At 46.3% G+C, this 16183-nt stretch overlaps 1 protein-coding gene across 11 annotated transcripts in view; it reads left to right on the forward strand.

Moving 5' to 3' along the window:
* Smarca2 (SWI/SNF related BAF chromatin remodeling complex subunit ATPase 2) overlaps nt 1-16183 on the forward strand; it is a 171897-nt gene that overhangs the window by 153693 nt on the left and 2021 nt on the right. For all 11 annotated transcript variants that reach the window (XM_076561683.1, XM_076561663.1, XM_076561668.1 and 8 more), the window contains 4 exons: nt 10210-10315; nt 10754-10855; nt 14096-14228; nt 15992-16134. In XM_076561683.1, coding sequence (XP_076417798.1) covers nt 10210-10315; nt 10754-10855; nt 14096-14228; nt 15992-16134 — 484 coding nt within the window. The remainder of the gene's footprint in view (nt 1-10209; nt 10316-10753; nt 10856-14095; nt 14229-15991; nt 16135-16183) is intronic.

The raw sequence follows: 16183 nt of genomic DNA on the forward strand, positions 1-16183 counted from the left end.
GTTTGTCCTATGGACCTTGTAACTCCGTGCTGCCCAGGTGTGGACACTTAACGCCAAGCCCTCGAGGAGACCTGATATGTGTGCCATGAAGTTGAGTGCATGTGCATACAGCTGTGCATCCTGGAGTTGACTGCAGTTGGCATGAGGGTTGGAGGGGCTGGTGCTTCTTGCATTTACTCCTGAGTGTGTGCTAGGCTAGATTTCAGGCTGTGACCTTTGAGCCTCCCATCGTGATAAGTCCTAAGCGTCCTCGGCCAGTCTGTCTAACTTTCATGTGCCTCTGCTTCTGCTGGGTGGAAATCAGAAGCCTAAAGAGGCTAGATCTGGATGATGTTGGTTGATGGGACATGGATGGGTGCCATGCCCGGTTAAGAGTTACCAGGACGTCGCGTGTGGTATTTTCCTCCCCTTCGGTCGAGCTGACTTGTTGAAATGATCATGGTAGTGCTTTGCCTCCTGTCTTAGAGTTTTGTCAAACGATCCAGTAATGCTGTCTATACCCTAACCCTAACCCAGTCAATGCGGGATCTAATATAGGGCCCAAAAGAAGAGAACTGAGGTTGTATCCTGTATTTCAGAGTGGACAGGTATTGATTGGTAGCCTTTTAAAATTAGGCCTGAAGTACATATCAGTAGAGATGAAACTTGGGCCAGATTGTTGGTGCTCAGTAAGCAGTGTCCAATCCTAGAAAGCACACATACCACGGTGCCTGCTGAGCACTGCCAATTATGCTCTCTGTTCCTAGCATTAAGAAAGGATTCAGGGTGACTTGAAACAACAGTGACTCTCTAAGATTGGGCAGCTTACATAACAAAGTGACTTGTGTGGACCTAGAAAGGAAGCCTGATGGTCTGAATGGCAAAGTGGGGGCTAGACAACCCCCTCCCCAGAGCGGGCTTCCTCCCTCCGAGTTCCTTTTGCCTTTTCTCCTCCCCTTCTCCTCCAGCATAGCAGTCACATGACCGTGAAAAAGTGGATTAATGACTTTAAAGGCTATTGCAAACCCCTGGTGTCATGACTGGGCTTTCCGAGGGTGGAGAATATAACCTTATGCAGTTAGGACCTGGATAAATCCATTTTCACTAAATACACATTCAAACGGTCATTTCCAGAGGTTAGAAAAGGCTTAGCTCGCTTACTTCTGTGAGGGCTCTTTTTTTTTTTTTTTTTCAAGACAGGGTTTCTCTGTGTAGTTTTGGTGTCTGTCCTGGATACCACTCTGTAGTCCAGGCTGACCTTGAACTCACAGAGATCCGCCTGGCTCTGCCTTCCGAGTGCTGGGATTAAAGCCCTCGCAGCCACCACCCGGCCCATGGGGGCTCTTTAGAGCTGGTGTCCTCCCATACTGTCCCCAATGTTTCCTCGTCCCCTAAGCCTGAGCTAATTGTGTAGCATCGGAGTTGTTTTTATGATAAATTAGCCCTTCTTTAGAGCAATTGCTCAAAAATCCTTTCTTTCTGTTCAAAAGCCCAACGTTTTCAGTGTCAGTCTCTATGTAAGTATTGAAAATGGGGAGCGGGGAGAGAGAAAAAAGAAAACAGATTGCCTTCTGGCAATGCTAGAAGGGCCATGTCAACAAGTCGGGCAGACACCTGGCCCCGGGGACAATATGGGAGGACACCAGCTCCAAAGAGCACCCCCAGAAGCAAGGTGGAGGGATGGGGGGAGTAGGATGCAGCCGTTGGCTTGTGGGTGGCACAGGGATTGGGTTGGAGTGAGCCTAAGAGGTTAGGGTGTGCAAACCAAAGTACTCAGTAATGTGGGTGTGAACAGCTAGGCAAGGAGGTGTCGGTCAGCAGACCGCTTCTAGAGACCACGTGTCCATGTGTCTCGGTACAGCTAGGCTTCCCTGTCCAAAGCAAGAGCAGCCAGCCCGGTGGGAAGCAGCTGAGCAGACCTGCAAAGCTGTGAACTCCAAAGTGAAGAACCTGAGTGCAGTCTTCAAGAGCTCGGATCTCCAAGGCAGCTTCTGTGCCTGTCCTGGCAGTTGACTGTCCTGGGTCCCACGTGGAGGACGCAGATGAGGATACATCTGGGTTCTTGCCGAGAGGGTGTAGTGGCCCGTGCATGGTGTGCGCCCTGGGTGGTGGGATGGATGCTGCCCACAGGGGGAACTAGCTACGCTATAACAAAAAAGAGAGGTTGTTAGGCCAGGGCACCTGTTCATGATGGGGATAGCACCCTGATTACATTGTGAGGCTGGGAGTGAAAGAGGCATGCTGGAGGGGTGTTGCTAGGTGAAGGGGGAGGGAAGCATCATTCTAATAAGGAAGTGGCCTTGGGGAGGAAGATGGCAGAATACATGCTCAGAATGTCTGATAGACTTCAGCAGACTGAGTCTGAGGTGGGATCCTCAGAGCTCTTTGGCTCTGTTTCCTGAGTGGCGAATGAAGGTTCTGTGCCATTTATAGAAACGGAGGTGAAAGGAAAGTGTATCCATGTGGCAGTGTGGATACACATTTCTGCGTGTGTGTGTGTGTGTGTGTGTGTGTGTGTGTGTGTGTGTGTGTGTAGTGACCCAGCCCCACAGACTCCACAACAGGACGCTTAGGTCTTCTCGGTCACTGTTAACAGCCCTGGATGTCATGATTATATCATTAGTATTGACAGCTCTTTCAGAACCAGCCAGCAAATTCTTTTAGACAAAACCTATTTTTAGCAGCCTTGGCATTAGGCATTCTATATTTCTTTAAATGGAGGGGGAAGGCTGCTGGAATGGCTCTCCCGCCCAGACATCTTCGCATTTGGAGGCTTCGATTGGATTCCAGAAGAATTACCATGAAATGGCATCGTGACTAGGTAGAGGCATTTAGACAGAATTCAAGTTGTAGTGCTGAGAAGTTCCTCCTTCCCTGTCAGCTGCTTTGGCCCTCACACAGTGCTGCCAGTTTGTCTCATGGACCAGCAAGCTAGTGAGGTCATAGCTTGGTGTTTTGTCAAGAAAATGCCTCCTAGAGCAGGACTTCCAACTCTCGTCTTAGAGATATCCAGTGCAGCTACAGAATTGGGGTTGGGGGGTGATACTGCTGTCAACAGTCTTAATTTTCCTTAGCCCGGCATTTCCCAAACTCATTTGTTCAGTGAACTCTCTTTCCAGGAAACTTGCTAATAACCCTGCAAGTTGGCGTGCTATGGCGCACTCTTTGAACAATGCCGAGTTAGAGCTCCCATACTTTATTTAGAAGGTGTGCAGGTAAATGTGGGCTCTGGTGTCTTACTTCACCCTCATTACAAACACCGCTGATGTAAGTGTGGCTGGGGCAGGCTGCTGTGACTCCTGGTGACTTGACACTTAGGGTACTCATCCAGTTATCCCTACGTGCAGAAGGTGGGTGGACAAAGACACTTAGTCCCTCTGCTTTCTGAGGCATAGAAGGTTCCCTGGTTGTGCTTTGTTTTGTTGTTTGTAAACCTGGCACAAGCTAAGGTCTTCTGAGAAGAGGGAACCTTAATTGAGAAAATGCCTCCATAAAAATGGCTTGTAGGCAAGCCTTGATGATTGATGTGGGAGGGTCCAGCCCACTGTGGGTAGTGCCACCCCTGGGCAGGTAGTCCTGGAGTGTCTAAGAAAGCAGGCTGAGTTGGGCAGTGGTGGCACGCCCCTCCAATCCCAGCACTCAGGAGGCAGAGACGGCCAGATCTCTGTGAGTTTAAGGCAAACCTTGTCTACAGAGCGAGTTTCAGGACAGCCAGGACACAGAGAAACTCTGTCTCAAAAGAGAAAGAAAGAAAGAAAGAAAGGAAAGAAAGAAAGAAGGAAGGAAGGAAGGAAGGAAGGAAGGAAGGAAGGAAGGAAGGAAGGAAGGAAGGAAGGAAGGAAGGAAGGAAGGAAGGAAGGGAGAGAAAAAAAGGGAAAGCAGGCTGAACAAGCCAGTAAGTAGCATTTTTCAATGGCCTCTGCTTCAGTTCCTATGTCTGGGTTCCTGCCTTGACTTCTCTCAGTGATGGAGGGCGACCTGAGAGGTGATTGTAAGATGAAATGAACCCTTGGCTTCCGAAGATCCTTTTGGCCACCATGTTCTAGCCCAGCAACAGAAAACAAAAGAAGACAGAAGACCTCCCCTAGCATCTAATATTACTCTGACCCTACAGGCCTTCTCTTCCCCTCAGGCTCCAGGCCAGTGCCTACATGAGTGACCCCTCAGGAAGAGGAAGGAACTCCTATTGGAAATAGCGGAATGTATCCTTTTTTTAGGGATAATGGTATCTTCAAACTCAATTCCATGAACATTTTGATCAAAAAATGGATTGATATTGAAGATAGCAGATAATAGATTTTATATACATAAACCCTTTTGTGTTCCTGGGACCAATCTGTCTCACTCCAGAGTTCACCAAATGCTACTGCAGGAAAAGGCCCCCAGAGACCTGCCATGACCCACCCATTTAAACAACAGCAGCCTCTGAACCGTGGCCTCCTCAGGTAGAGAAACATTAGAGTTTATTTGTTTCTAGAAGTTTTGTGTCACAAATCAACCAAAAGCTTGGAAGCATGTCTACCATACAGAAGTAAAAACATTGTACAGGATCAAAGGGCAGAATACTCAGAAGGCGAGAGTCAGTCTGTCCTTACATTTTGAAAGGACAGCATCTCAGGTTCCCAGGAGGAAATGGTGAAAGTCCAGGAGCTGGCAGGCTAGGGAGGTGGCAGGCCATTTAGCTGTCACACCAGACAGAGGGAGGTGAGAATTCATACCTTTTCTTGCTATTATGAAATGTCAAGTGAGGGAAAAAAATATATGTAGGTAACTAGACGGCCTCTGTCAGTATTTCTAAAAGTCAAGTGATAGGTGGTAAATCTACTAAAAATGTCTCAAGATGCCTGTCAAGAAAATACAAGAGCCAGACACGGTGGTCCATGCCTGCAATTCGGTACCCAGGAGGATGATGCTGGAGAATTGGGAGTTGAGGGCCATCAAAAATATAAAGTGAAGAAAGAAAATACTTTAAGGGTATGTCCTTTTCCAAGTGTCTCTGGCAGTGGTAGATATTGTAAGTGCATTAGATTCTTATGATTGCAGTATCCTAGGTAAAGTTGCCATGTAATTATTCCATTTATTCATTTTTGCTTTATTGGTTAAATGTAAAGGAGTCGGTAGTGAAACATGCTGTTCATTTGACAGAAATCAAAGCTGACCGTGTGATACTTATATGTCATTTTGTTAGGGAAAATAAAATGTGATTCTTGACCTACAGCACACTTTTTGAACAAGGTAGCCCGATCCAAGCATTGAGACCCACTTTGCGGGTGACCTGGTTCAGAGTTGAGTTGGATTATAAATCTTGTTGCAGAGTATGTTCCTACTGTGGATGCAAAGTTGTCCCATATCTCCTCTGATCTCTTTCTCCTATGCTTATCTCAAAACTTTCAGGACAGACTACACCTAGAAGTTTATAACCTCTGGGTGTTTTTGTTGTTGTTGTTGTTGTTCTGTTCTGTTTTATTTTTTAATTCCATAACAAACACCCTTTCCCCCATTCTTTTAAACTGCACAGCTTTAGACTCCTCCGCATCCCATCACTGGGCTGTGTGACTTAAATTATTTCAAGTTATCCTACGATGACCGTCTTGAGCATCTTAGTCTTCCTCAGGCTCACTGAGGAAGTCTGACATCCCAGGCTCTGGTGCCGTACAATCAGTACCGGGTATGATTTTTTTGTTTCTAATAGCTGGGTGGGTAGCTATTAAAACTACCCTACATATCAAAGAAGAATACAGATACCTACACTTCGTTCCTCGATTATCAAGAAACAGGAGTCTACCATGGTCAAGAAGCCAAGCCCTCACTCAGCATCACCACCTGACCTCATCCACTCCAAGAACTCTGATGCACCCTTCTAATTATTATTGCTTCCTCTGGATGAGACAAAGATAAGGATGAGAGGAGTGGCAGAGGTGACTGTGGTGTGCTCATGGCTTCTGTTTCATCCCTGGCCAGAATTCTGGGGTTCCCTAGATAATCGGAGAACAGCTGTGATCTTGAGGAAATTTATCAATGGTGTGTATGAGCTTCCCTGAGAACCTGGCCTGGGGAGAAAGCATTTTCTCACCTCCTGCCATACTGTGTCATTCTAGTTTCTAGTTTTTTCCCCCAGATTACTTCCTATGTAGGATACCCCCAGGACTGCAGTAATTTTCCTCTACCATCCCTCTAACCCCAGGTGGACCTTCCAAACCGTGACTTCATTCTCTTATGAAGTAAGCCATAATTGTACTTCTGTTACTTAAAGTATTTTGGCTTCAGGTAGCTCTCTCTTTTCTATAACTATTAAAGTCAACTGATCAGCTTCCACAGATGATGAAGAAAATACAGGCTAGGGATGGTAAGGTATTTGCCTTGCATTCTCATAGCCCCAGGGTTGATCCCCAGTACTACATGAACCAACCAGGCCCACGTTTAATCCTTGCACTTCAGAGGATTGGAAGTTCAAGGCCAGCCTCAGTTACATAGGAAACTGGGCCAGTTTAGTCTATATATGAGGCTATCTCACAAAAAGACAGAGGGAAAAAAGGGGGATCATAAAAAAGGAAAAAAAAAAGACAGCTTTATTCAGTATCAGACTTACTGCTTTGGACTTGAAAGGAATCATTGGAAGACATGACAGTTATTGTTTGAAAGGAAGGTATTTCTAAGCAAGTTAGTCTAAAGCATACGCCCTGCAGTACCTAATTGAGGTGGTATATGTGCAGAGCATACATTGCATTGTGTACAGCCTCCATCTACAGTCAGTAGAATAGATGGGGAAAGATCACTTGGTGGATTGTAGAGGTAATGGGGAAAAATTGGTCTCCAGAGGAAGCAGAACAAACCAAATCCCAGTAGTATGCGCATGTGCACCATGCACTCGGGGTTTGCAAGTCCCCATTTATGGGTGGAGCATGGTGCTTCTCTTCGTGCACATGACATAGCCTTCGTACTCCTGTGTCCATTCACCAAGGTTGACAGGAAAGTGCTTGCCACCTGCCCCTGTAAGACCCGAGTTCAGGGGGATCTTTCTCTTCCCACCCCCCCAGGCCTATATTTTCGCAGAGTCACACATCCCAGTATGAGGTAGATCGCTGTGCAAAATGGGTGTAAAAAACTGTCTGTGGACTGGGGGGAGGGGCGTTGCTTTTGCCACAGGAAGTAGTGCACTTCAATAATGTATACTTAGGCCTTACATCGTACAAAATAACATAATGACAACCACCTAGGGGAGGATAAAGGCTTCAACAGAACCAGACCACCTTCTCCAAACCATTCTATAATTAGTCTGTTATTCAAGGGACTTCATTTTGTTTGTTTAAACCTAAACTTTGCTGGGGCGGGGGGTTGGGGATGTGGGGGTGGTTAACTGTTGCGGCCCTTCAGCAAGTGTCCCGCTATCCCAGTGCATTCTATAGGCCCTTAGGAGTTGACCATTATCCAGGTCAGATGAGAGCCTTTGCTGCGCGAGCCTAGAACTCGTGTTCGTGGGCTGCCAACACAGCCATTGTCCTGGAAAGGATGATGGGGGAGGACTGGACAACAGAACGTGTTGGCATCCTGTGAGAAGGAGAGAAAATTCTGAGAAGGGGGTTACAGAAAGTTAAATACAATTAATAGTAAGGTGACTCTCTTCCATTTTTACAGAGAATGGGTCTTGATTGTGGGAGGATCATCAAGTGTTGGAAGGGGATGAATTTCAACCAGAACTAACAATACCTGTAATTTTAGGCAGAAGGGTTGTCATGGGTTTGACCTTCCTTGGGTTTGGAATAGAGTCTATTTTACCACCTCCAGCACCAGATATGTGAAACGTTCAGTCACACGCATGAAGATGCTCCAAAGAGAAAGGCTCTTCTGCTGAGCTGAGGTGTCAGTACACCAGCTGGGGCATGAGGCTACACCCTGGAGGGCTTGGTACCAGACTAAGGTGTGTACAGAAAGGTAGAAGCAGCTCAGTGGCTGGAAGACAACTTCCTTAGATCATCTTTGTGTTCCCTTCTCATTTTTGGGCAGAGGGGCAGAAGAAGCGGGAAAGACTGTCTGGTCCAGAGGGGCTTTATTTTTTAAGTAAAATAAGATACATTTGTTCTCATTTTATAGTTCCGACACCAAGTCTGGGAGCATTCAGTTCTCCTCTTCTGAGCGTGTGTGACTCTGGACTTGTCTCTTTAGTGGACCTAGGGCCTGCAGGTTTGACAGGACAGAGAAGAGAAGGCAGGCACAGGTGGTCTTTGTGACTTTGTGCTCTCGGAGTTCTAGTATATTCTTGGGTCTAGTCCATGGTGTTTAATTCTTCCTTCACAGGAGCACAGGTGAAATCAGGAGTCTGTCCATCACAGATGTACAGCGCAAAGGGTGCTTGTAATCTGTCAGTAGAAAAATGATACTGTAGATGTCACTGAGGGTCGGGTTTGGAAGCCATGACTACGGAAAGGTCTGGCAGGTGGATTGATGGATTGATGCCGGGTTCTAAAAAATGCTAATTTTAAAGAAAACACTCAGAATTAGAATGTGTGTGTGTGTGTGTGTGTGTGTGTGTGTGTGTGTGTGTCTGTCTGTCTGTCTGTCTGTCTGTCTGTCTGTCTTCTTTTTGGTGCCATTCAGATACTCTTTTTAAAACAAGTAAAATACGAGTTAAGAGTTTATATATTTCAAAACAGTAGAAAAATTGTGGCCCTGTGTTGGAATTGATTGTAAACAAGAAAATGTGCCATATACTGTGATGCGTATTACAGACGTACAAATGTATCTCAGCCTGCAGGGGGTGGAGGGGCGAGAGAACACCTTGGTTCTTGCCACAGTCATCCAAGAATCTAATTTTCTAGCCTTCAGTAGTCTTGTTTTTCAACCTCTTGTGTTTGTCCCTGATGTTGTATTCATGAGGCCCGTCTATGCATTAAAAATAAAACAAAACAGTGACCCGCTCTGGCCAGAAGACTTGCCCATCCTTTGACTGAGTATTGTCGGTTAATTTATGCAGGCCCCTTTGCACTTCAGCTTTTTCCCCACTGGTTGCTAGGCAACCCCTTGAGTTACTGCGCATGCCCCTTTTATGATAACTGTCATTATGATTATTTTTTAATTATACAACTGGGACCGTGGATTAAAACAGCATCTTGTCACTCAGGCCTTGCCACTGCCTCTGAGCATTCCCAAACACGGGCTGCGGTCGGTCATCTTCCAAAATTTACATGCCAGGGGTTTTATGATTATCTTTTGATGTTGGGTGGCGTCACAAAGGAACTGGAGATGCCATCAGATGGGCAGCGAGATTTTTGTGGGAAACGACTAGCCCATAGATCACAAGCGGTTATTGATTTAGGGAGGCCAAATCAGGTATTAGGATCTTGAACGTCAATTACCCTTCTCTGTCGCTTTAACTGCGCCTGTTTCCAGCGTTAAGTGACTTGAAAAGCGTGCTGCTCTGCAGCCTGTTCTTCCGAGTGACAAAACGCCAAAGCATGTCTCTACTAAACCTGCTTTCAATAAACCCACCATGCTGTGGGGGGAGGGCACAGCACAGATTCTGGAAACATGCAGCGTGCACATTAGCAATTGTTCATTTTTCTCTTCTTTTATTTTTTTTTCCCCAAATTGCTAAATTGCTCCACGCACATAAGTGCATTTAAGGGATGTGAAGGGGCTCCCCGGGCAAGGGATAATAGAAGGGGACTCATGGCGTGTAGAACGATGTAAAAGGAATGGGACAGAAAGGATTGTGGGGAGCATACAACAGCTTCACATTTGCATTGCTCTGTATATTTTAACATATTTTCTAAATATACAGTGAATTTGAAGACAAAGGGAACATGGAGTCGTGTCTGTGTGCTTTCTTTTAACCATCTCTGTTATTCATTTAAAATGGGGCTTGGGGCTCACTAAGTTATTTTAAATATTTCTGTCATGTTGAAAAGAGATTATCTCCTGACAGGGGACTCCACAGAGTACTTGCCACATTGTGTGTGTGTGTGTGTGTGTGTGTGTGTGACAGAAATGGGGACCTAATTGTTCTTTCATGTGATTTGAAGCCGACACAAGGGGCATCAGCCTCCAGTGCAGCGGGGGGGGGGGGGGGGGGGGGGGGGGGGGGTGTTACCTCCATGCACAGAGCGCCCCCCCTCCCCCCGTGTGCCTGTATTCGAGGGACCTCCTTTGCTTTGTTGACAGTCTCTGAAATGACCCCCTTCCCTGAGGAGTGCTTCATCTGCTCTGTTTCTGTTTGTCTCCCCCATCCTGCAGTTCAGGGCGACAGCTCAGTGAAGTCTTCATTCAGTTACCTTCCAGGAAAGAGTTACCAGAATACTATGAATTAATTAGGAAGCCAGTGGATTTCAAAAAGATAAAGGTAGATACTCTGTTCACTGTTATTCTTCGAGTAAACAAAGGAGATGCATGGATGCTCTGGAGTGATTCTAGGTGGGGCTGGGGTTGTGGCCTCCTGGTTGCTAACCGCTGACTTGCCCCAGGAAAGGTGGGGATGGGGTGACATTGATCCTTTCCATGCATGTTACTTGATCATTGAAAGCTCAGATTATATACATTGCATGTTGCTGAGAACCCTCCTCTCCCTCCATTATCACTCATTTCCCGTTCTGTGCACCTTCCTCCCCATCCCTAGGAACACTGGTGGGAGGGTGGTCTTGGGCAGTGGCACCCCTCAGGGTTGGGCGGTCCCACCCACTCAACAAGGCTGACTCTATGAAGACAGGGGAAATCTAGGCTTTCTTAAACAAGTAAGGACAGTTACATATTCCTCTTCTGTTTTGTTCAAAATTCCCATCAGGAAAGAATTCGAAACCATAAGTACCGGAGCCTGGGTGACCTGGAAAAAGATGTCATGCTTCTCTGTCACAATGCACAGACATTCAACTTGGAGGGATCCCAGGTATGTGTCAAGTTGTCTGAGAAATGTCTACCCTGAACCATGCCGAGGTTCTCGGAAGTGAAGCATTTCATCTCTACTTTTTGAACCGTCACCTCCACCCCAGCAGAACACTGAACTCCGAAAGGCCATGTTCTCGCTGTCAGTGAGACTAAAGGGAGGTTTTGTGCCGTAGCTGGGTGGGCTTCTACTCACACTCCCTTCAAGGCCCATCTTCCCATTAGAGGAGGAATTCAAGCAAGCCATTGGAGGTCATACTGAAAGCCTGGGTGCCATCTCTGTACTTACGGAGACTGTACACAATAAAAGTTGCCTTCATTTTTCTAACTGTAACTGCACACGAGGAGTTCAGAGCACAGTGATTTAAAACAGAATGGGGGGGGGGATGCGTGCCTCTAATTGCTATTTGAAAACAAATTTCTTTAAGTTCCCTTCTCCATAGTCAGGAAGTCATTGTAAGTAACAGTGAATTTATGAGCATAAGGAGGAGGACATTTCTACTTTAATTACAACTCAATTCCACTTACCTTTGACGGGAACTGATTTTTTTTTTTTTCTATCTATCTTTCTGGCCTGATGCTCCCATATCCGGTCAAAGAAAAGGAAAAGGGCAGGTTGAGTTACACAGAGATCCTGCATGAAGCTTGTTGCCCAGCAGAGTCCCCTTCCCAGCCAGAGACTACAGTGATGCCTCCAGGCATCTCTCCACCTTGGCCTCGTGCCTTTCACCTTTGCCCTCTTGTCTCCCACCCCCCACTCCGCCAGCTCATCCTCTCCTTCACTTGTCAACCCAGATCTCTGGCAGATTTTCCCAGGGTCCCGTCCCTCAGTGTTACCTTTCATTTCCCTGCTGTCCTCGCCTTTTGCCTCAGGCTGACCTACCACTACCTGTATGGGTCATCCAGACAGCAGAAGAATTCAATTCCAGAGAGCAAAGGCCATTCCTTTATCCATTGCTTTTGAATTGTGGTCAAAAGACAACATAAACTTTACCACCTTAACTATGTTTTAAGGGTGCAGCTCAGTAGTGCTGAGGCTGCTCGTGTGGATATTTAACAAGTCTCTGGCAGCATTTCATCTCTTAGACATGATGACATGTGGTGATTTATTGTGTACCCCTAATAAAACTTACCTGAAGATCAGAGAACAGAACAAACCACTAGATTAAACATAGAGGCCAGGCCGTGGTGGCACACACCTTTAATCCTAGCACTCGGGAGGCAGAGATCCTCCTGAATCTCTGTGAGTTCAAAGCCGCCCTGGATTACATAAGATTGACTCGGTCTAGGAGAGAAACAGAGCCAGGCAGTGATGGCTGGGTGGAGGAAGGTATATAAGGCATGAGGAGCCAGGCTTTTTGGCTGAGGAACACCCTTCGGCTAGAAAGCCTTTTCAGGCTGAGGAGTTGGTAAAGTAAGAGTTGGTGGCTGTGGCTTGTTCCTTTGTCTCTCTGATCTTTCAGCATCTACCCCAATGGGTTTTTTATTAAGACCATTTAGGAATTCATGTTGCAGTGACACCCTATGCCTTTAACAGTTCTCCCCTACCCCAGTTCCTGTAACTACCCTTCTACTGTTGTACCCAGAGTCCCCCAAAGACCAAATCTGATGCAAAAGCAAAGAGTCTTGGTTACGAGTTAACTCGGGACTCTCCCTCTGTCTGACACAGCAGCAGAGCAGGAGAGACCCCGAGTAGCAATGGTGCAGGGTTTTTAAAGCCGGGGGGTCTGGGGGGTCTACAGACTACATAGGAACAGACTCATGATTGGTTTATGCAAGTGGCAATCATGTTAGTAACTTTTAATTGGCTAGGGTTAGTTGGGGATTACAGTTATCAGTTTTGGAGCAGGCCTGGACAAGTCCCAGGCTTTGTTGTCCTGGAGCTGCCATGGAGGCTGGCTGGCCTAGCACATACTGACTATGGGGGCTGACTCAGTGGCCCAGGCTCTGTCCTTGACTCTTGCACATAGCTCTAAGTTGGTGAGCAGTCCCAGACAGTAAACAGCTGGCTGAACCTTGAGCCGTCAGAGTACATGTAGAAAGGGAGCTACTGCAAGGACTATGTCTTTTGTTCATGGCCCTCCCAGAAACTGCTTGCTCAAGTCTCAGGAAACTGAAATTGAGGCCTGATCCCTGAGAGAAGACTGAGCAGCCTGTTATGGCGTCTACTTGGTCCTTTCACTACCATGTGCAAGTTTGACTACATAAGTAGGACTACATAAGTCCATCTTTTGGTGACTGGCTTCCTAGGGTTCTTCTGTGTTGTAGCAGGTGATGGGAAGTCCTTCCTCCCAAAGGCTGAATCTTATTCCCTGCGTCTGCCATGTTTTCTTTCGTCACTGATCTGTCTACAGGTCTTGGAGTTCCCTCTTAGCTCTTGGCGATGGTGCATCTATGGAACATGGGTGTGTGGAGGATATTTATTTCCTCCAGACTCTGCTTCTAATTATTTTGGGTATATATCCAGAAGTGAGATTGCTGGATCATGTAGTGGTTCTATTTTCATTTCTTGAGGGAAAGGACTGTGTTTGGGTAGATTTCCTATTTCTCTCCATGTTTCTGTCTCTGCGTGGGATGGTGCATGGGTAGCTGTACAGTGCTGCGCACAGTGTGTTAGGTGACTTGGCTGCACTGAAACTCAGCAACAGGGAACAGCCTTGTAAAGGGTTCCTTTGCCACGGTATTGAAGAGAATGACTTAAATAAGTGTGGTTTAAAATACTGATCTTGTTGTCAAAGATAAGACTGCCTTCTGCACCCATCTGCCCCAACACATTCCTTTGAGTTTGGTTGAGTACATTTGGTCTTCCTTTGAGTATCTTTGTGCCTATAGTTAGATTCACTGGTTTGCCTCTGGGTTTTCACAAGAGTTGATGGTAGCCTGGTGAGTTGGCTCAGTGTTTAAAGCATTTGCCACACAAGTATGAGGGCCAGGTTAGATTTCCGACATCTAGGTGGGTTTAGGGGCCAGCCTGTAATTCTAGCAGATAGAGATCCTGCCTCAACAACTAATATAAAGAGTGACTGAGGAAGATTCCTGATGTCCACATGCATGACCACACACATACAAACACACATACTGTATACATGGGATGTGGTGGTGGGGACTAATAGTGGCCTCTCTTAAAATAAGCGTGTGTGTGTGTGTGTGTGTGTGTGTGTGTGCTGTCTAAGGAGGCGTACACAGTTGTGGGTCTGTGGGCCACAGCATATGCTTTTTAACAGTTGACACTTTGACCATTTAGATCTATGAAGACTCCATTGTCCTACAGTCAGTATTTAAGAGTGCTCGGCAGAAAATCGCCAAAGAAGAAGAGAGCGAGGAAGAAAGCAATGAGGAGGAGGAGGAAGATGATGAAGAGGAGTCTGAGTCAGAGGGTAAGCCCCTGCATCTGGCCCCTTCCACCTGTTGGGCTCTTTCCACAGATGCTAAAGGCCATGCACATGCCCTGCTCAGGCCCCGTTTGCTCAGCTGTTAAAACTGAGCGCACCTACCACAGAACTCAGGGCTGCCAAGGGTCATTGAGAATACTCTGCCCATGTTGCCTTTGGATGTTGGAGTAACACTAGTGTGCATGCTGCCCGGCTCCCCTGTAGCCTGACAGCTACAGGGCTTGAAGAACATGCCTGCTGGCCCCATCACCTACATGTGTGACAAGTTCCCACAGGCTGCCGCTCGGCCCAGGCCACACTTAGACAGTCATTGATTTTTGAGAATAATTGTCAGACTGATCTCAGTATGCCCGTCAATTTTGGTCTGCATGGAGACATGCTTTCAAGCATGGCTAATCACTTGCTTAGTGTAGGTGACTTAGAAGGTGAAAATAAGTGGTACAATCTATAATATTTTGAGAAGTGTTTCAGTTTTATATATTTTGTAGCAAAAGTTTCCACACTTAAATCTAAAATCATTTAAAAATGTATCAAAAAAATGTCTTAATTTTATTGTTCCAATGAGGCTATTTCCTTACATTCTCGCAAGAGATTGAAAGTCTCATCCCACGTATTCTTTCTGCAGTGATTGAATTCCCTGTCCCCACTGTAATATGTTCAGCCAGTCTTGAGGTCTACAAAGACTGGCTCATGGGGTAGATCCTCCTTCTCAGGACCTCACCCTCAGGTACTTGGGAATAGGAGCTCTGGACTACCTATTGTAGAAGTTCCTTTGGGGCTGTAGCACTTTGCACGCTTCCGAATAAGATCAGAGATGGCTGCAGTCTTCCTAAAGTGTGTTTGACAGGCAGAGTGTCCAGTGTGGCTGCCTCTACTGTACCCCCACCAAATTCTGCCAACAGGGCTCAACAGTGGCTTTGTTCCAGTGCCCATCACTGGGGACTGGTGAAATCAATTATAGAGTAAATCATGCATGGAACTTTTCAGGTGTTGAAAAGAATTAAGCTATATGTCTGAGCTAGTATGTATGGCTGTCTCCTGTGTGTAAGTAAAGAGCAAGGCATGGACAATGGGTGTGCCTGAAGATCCATGTAATAACTAAATAAAACTTCAAATATCTCTCTCTCTCTCTCTCTCTCTCTCTCTCTGTCTCTCTCTGTCTCTCTCTCCCCCCCCCCCCCCCCGCCTTCTCTGCTGTGTGTGTGTGTGTGTGTGTGTGTGTGTATACATACTTGAATTCTTGGTATGATACTCTCTAGAATTTATTTACGGATATAAACTCTACTTTTTTTTCTGGAAATAATCACTAGAGAGCCATGAAACTGGGTAAAGGAAGCATGTTGTCATTTTTTTATTTCCATTTTGTTCTCTTTCTACATTAAAAAAAATGCAACTCGAAGTACTAGAATTTTTAAATTAGCATAACTTACCCAGTGAAATCATCCTTTTCTACCCTTTGTAAGATTTATTAATAGTTAATGTAAATTTTTAATTTGATAACTGCCCATCAGGAGCCAGGAAAAGGATCCCTCTCCTACTCTGAGGCCTTCCTCCCTGTGACAGGGTCACTGACCTTCCAAACAGAAACATGCCTGCAGGTAGAACAGGATTAACTACACAGGGTGAACCGGCATGCCCATGAGGCTCCCGGGCACTCAGGGAAGTCGGGCTTGTCGTTATCTGCAGGTAGGATAATCATCTTTCTGATTTTTGAATCCTCACTGTGGTCTCTTTTGTTTCCACCCTAGCAAAGTCTGTGAAGGTGAAAATCAAGCTCAATAAAAAAGAAGAGAAAGGCCGGGACACGGGGAAAGGCAAGAAAAGGCCCAATCGAGGCAAAGCCAAACCCGTGGTGAGCGACTTTGACAGCGACGAGGAGCAGGACGAGAACGTGAGTGCGTGCGCGTGCCTGGGCTCCAGCTCCCAGGCTGTCTTGGGGT

This window comes from Peromyscus maniculatus, chromosome 1 (genome assembly GCF_049852395.1).
Source record: "Peromyscus maniculatus bairdii isolate BWxNUB_F1_BW_parent chromosome 1, HU_Pman_BW_mat_3.1, whole genome shotgun sequence".
NCBI classification, from domain to species: domain Eukaryota; kingdom Metazoa; phylum Chordata; class Mammalia; order Rodentia; family Cricetidae; genus Peromyscus; species Peromyscus maniculatus.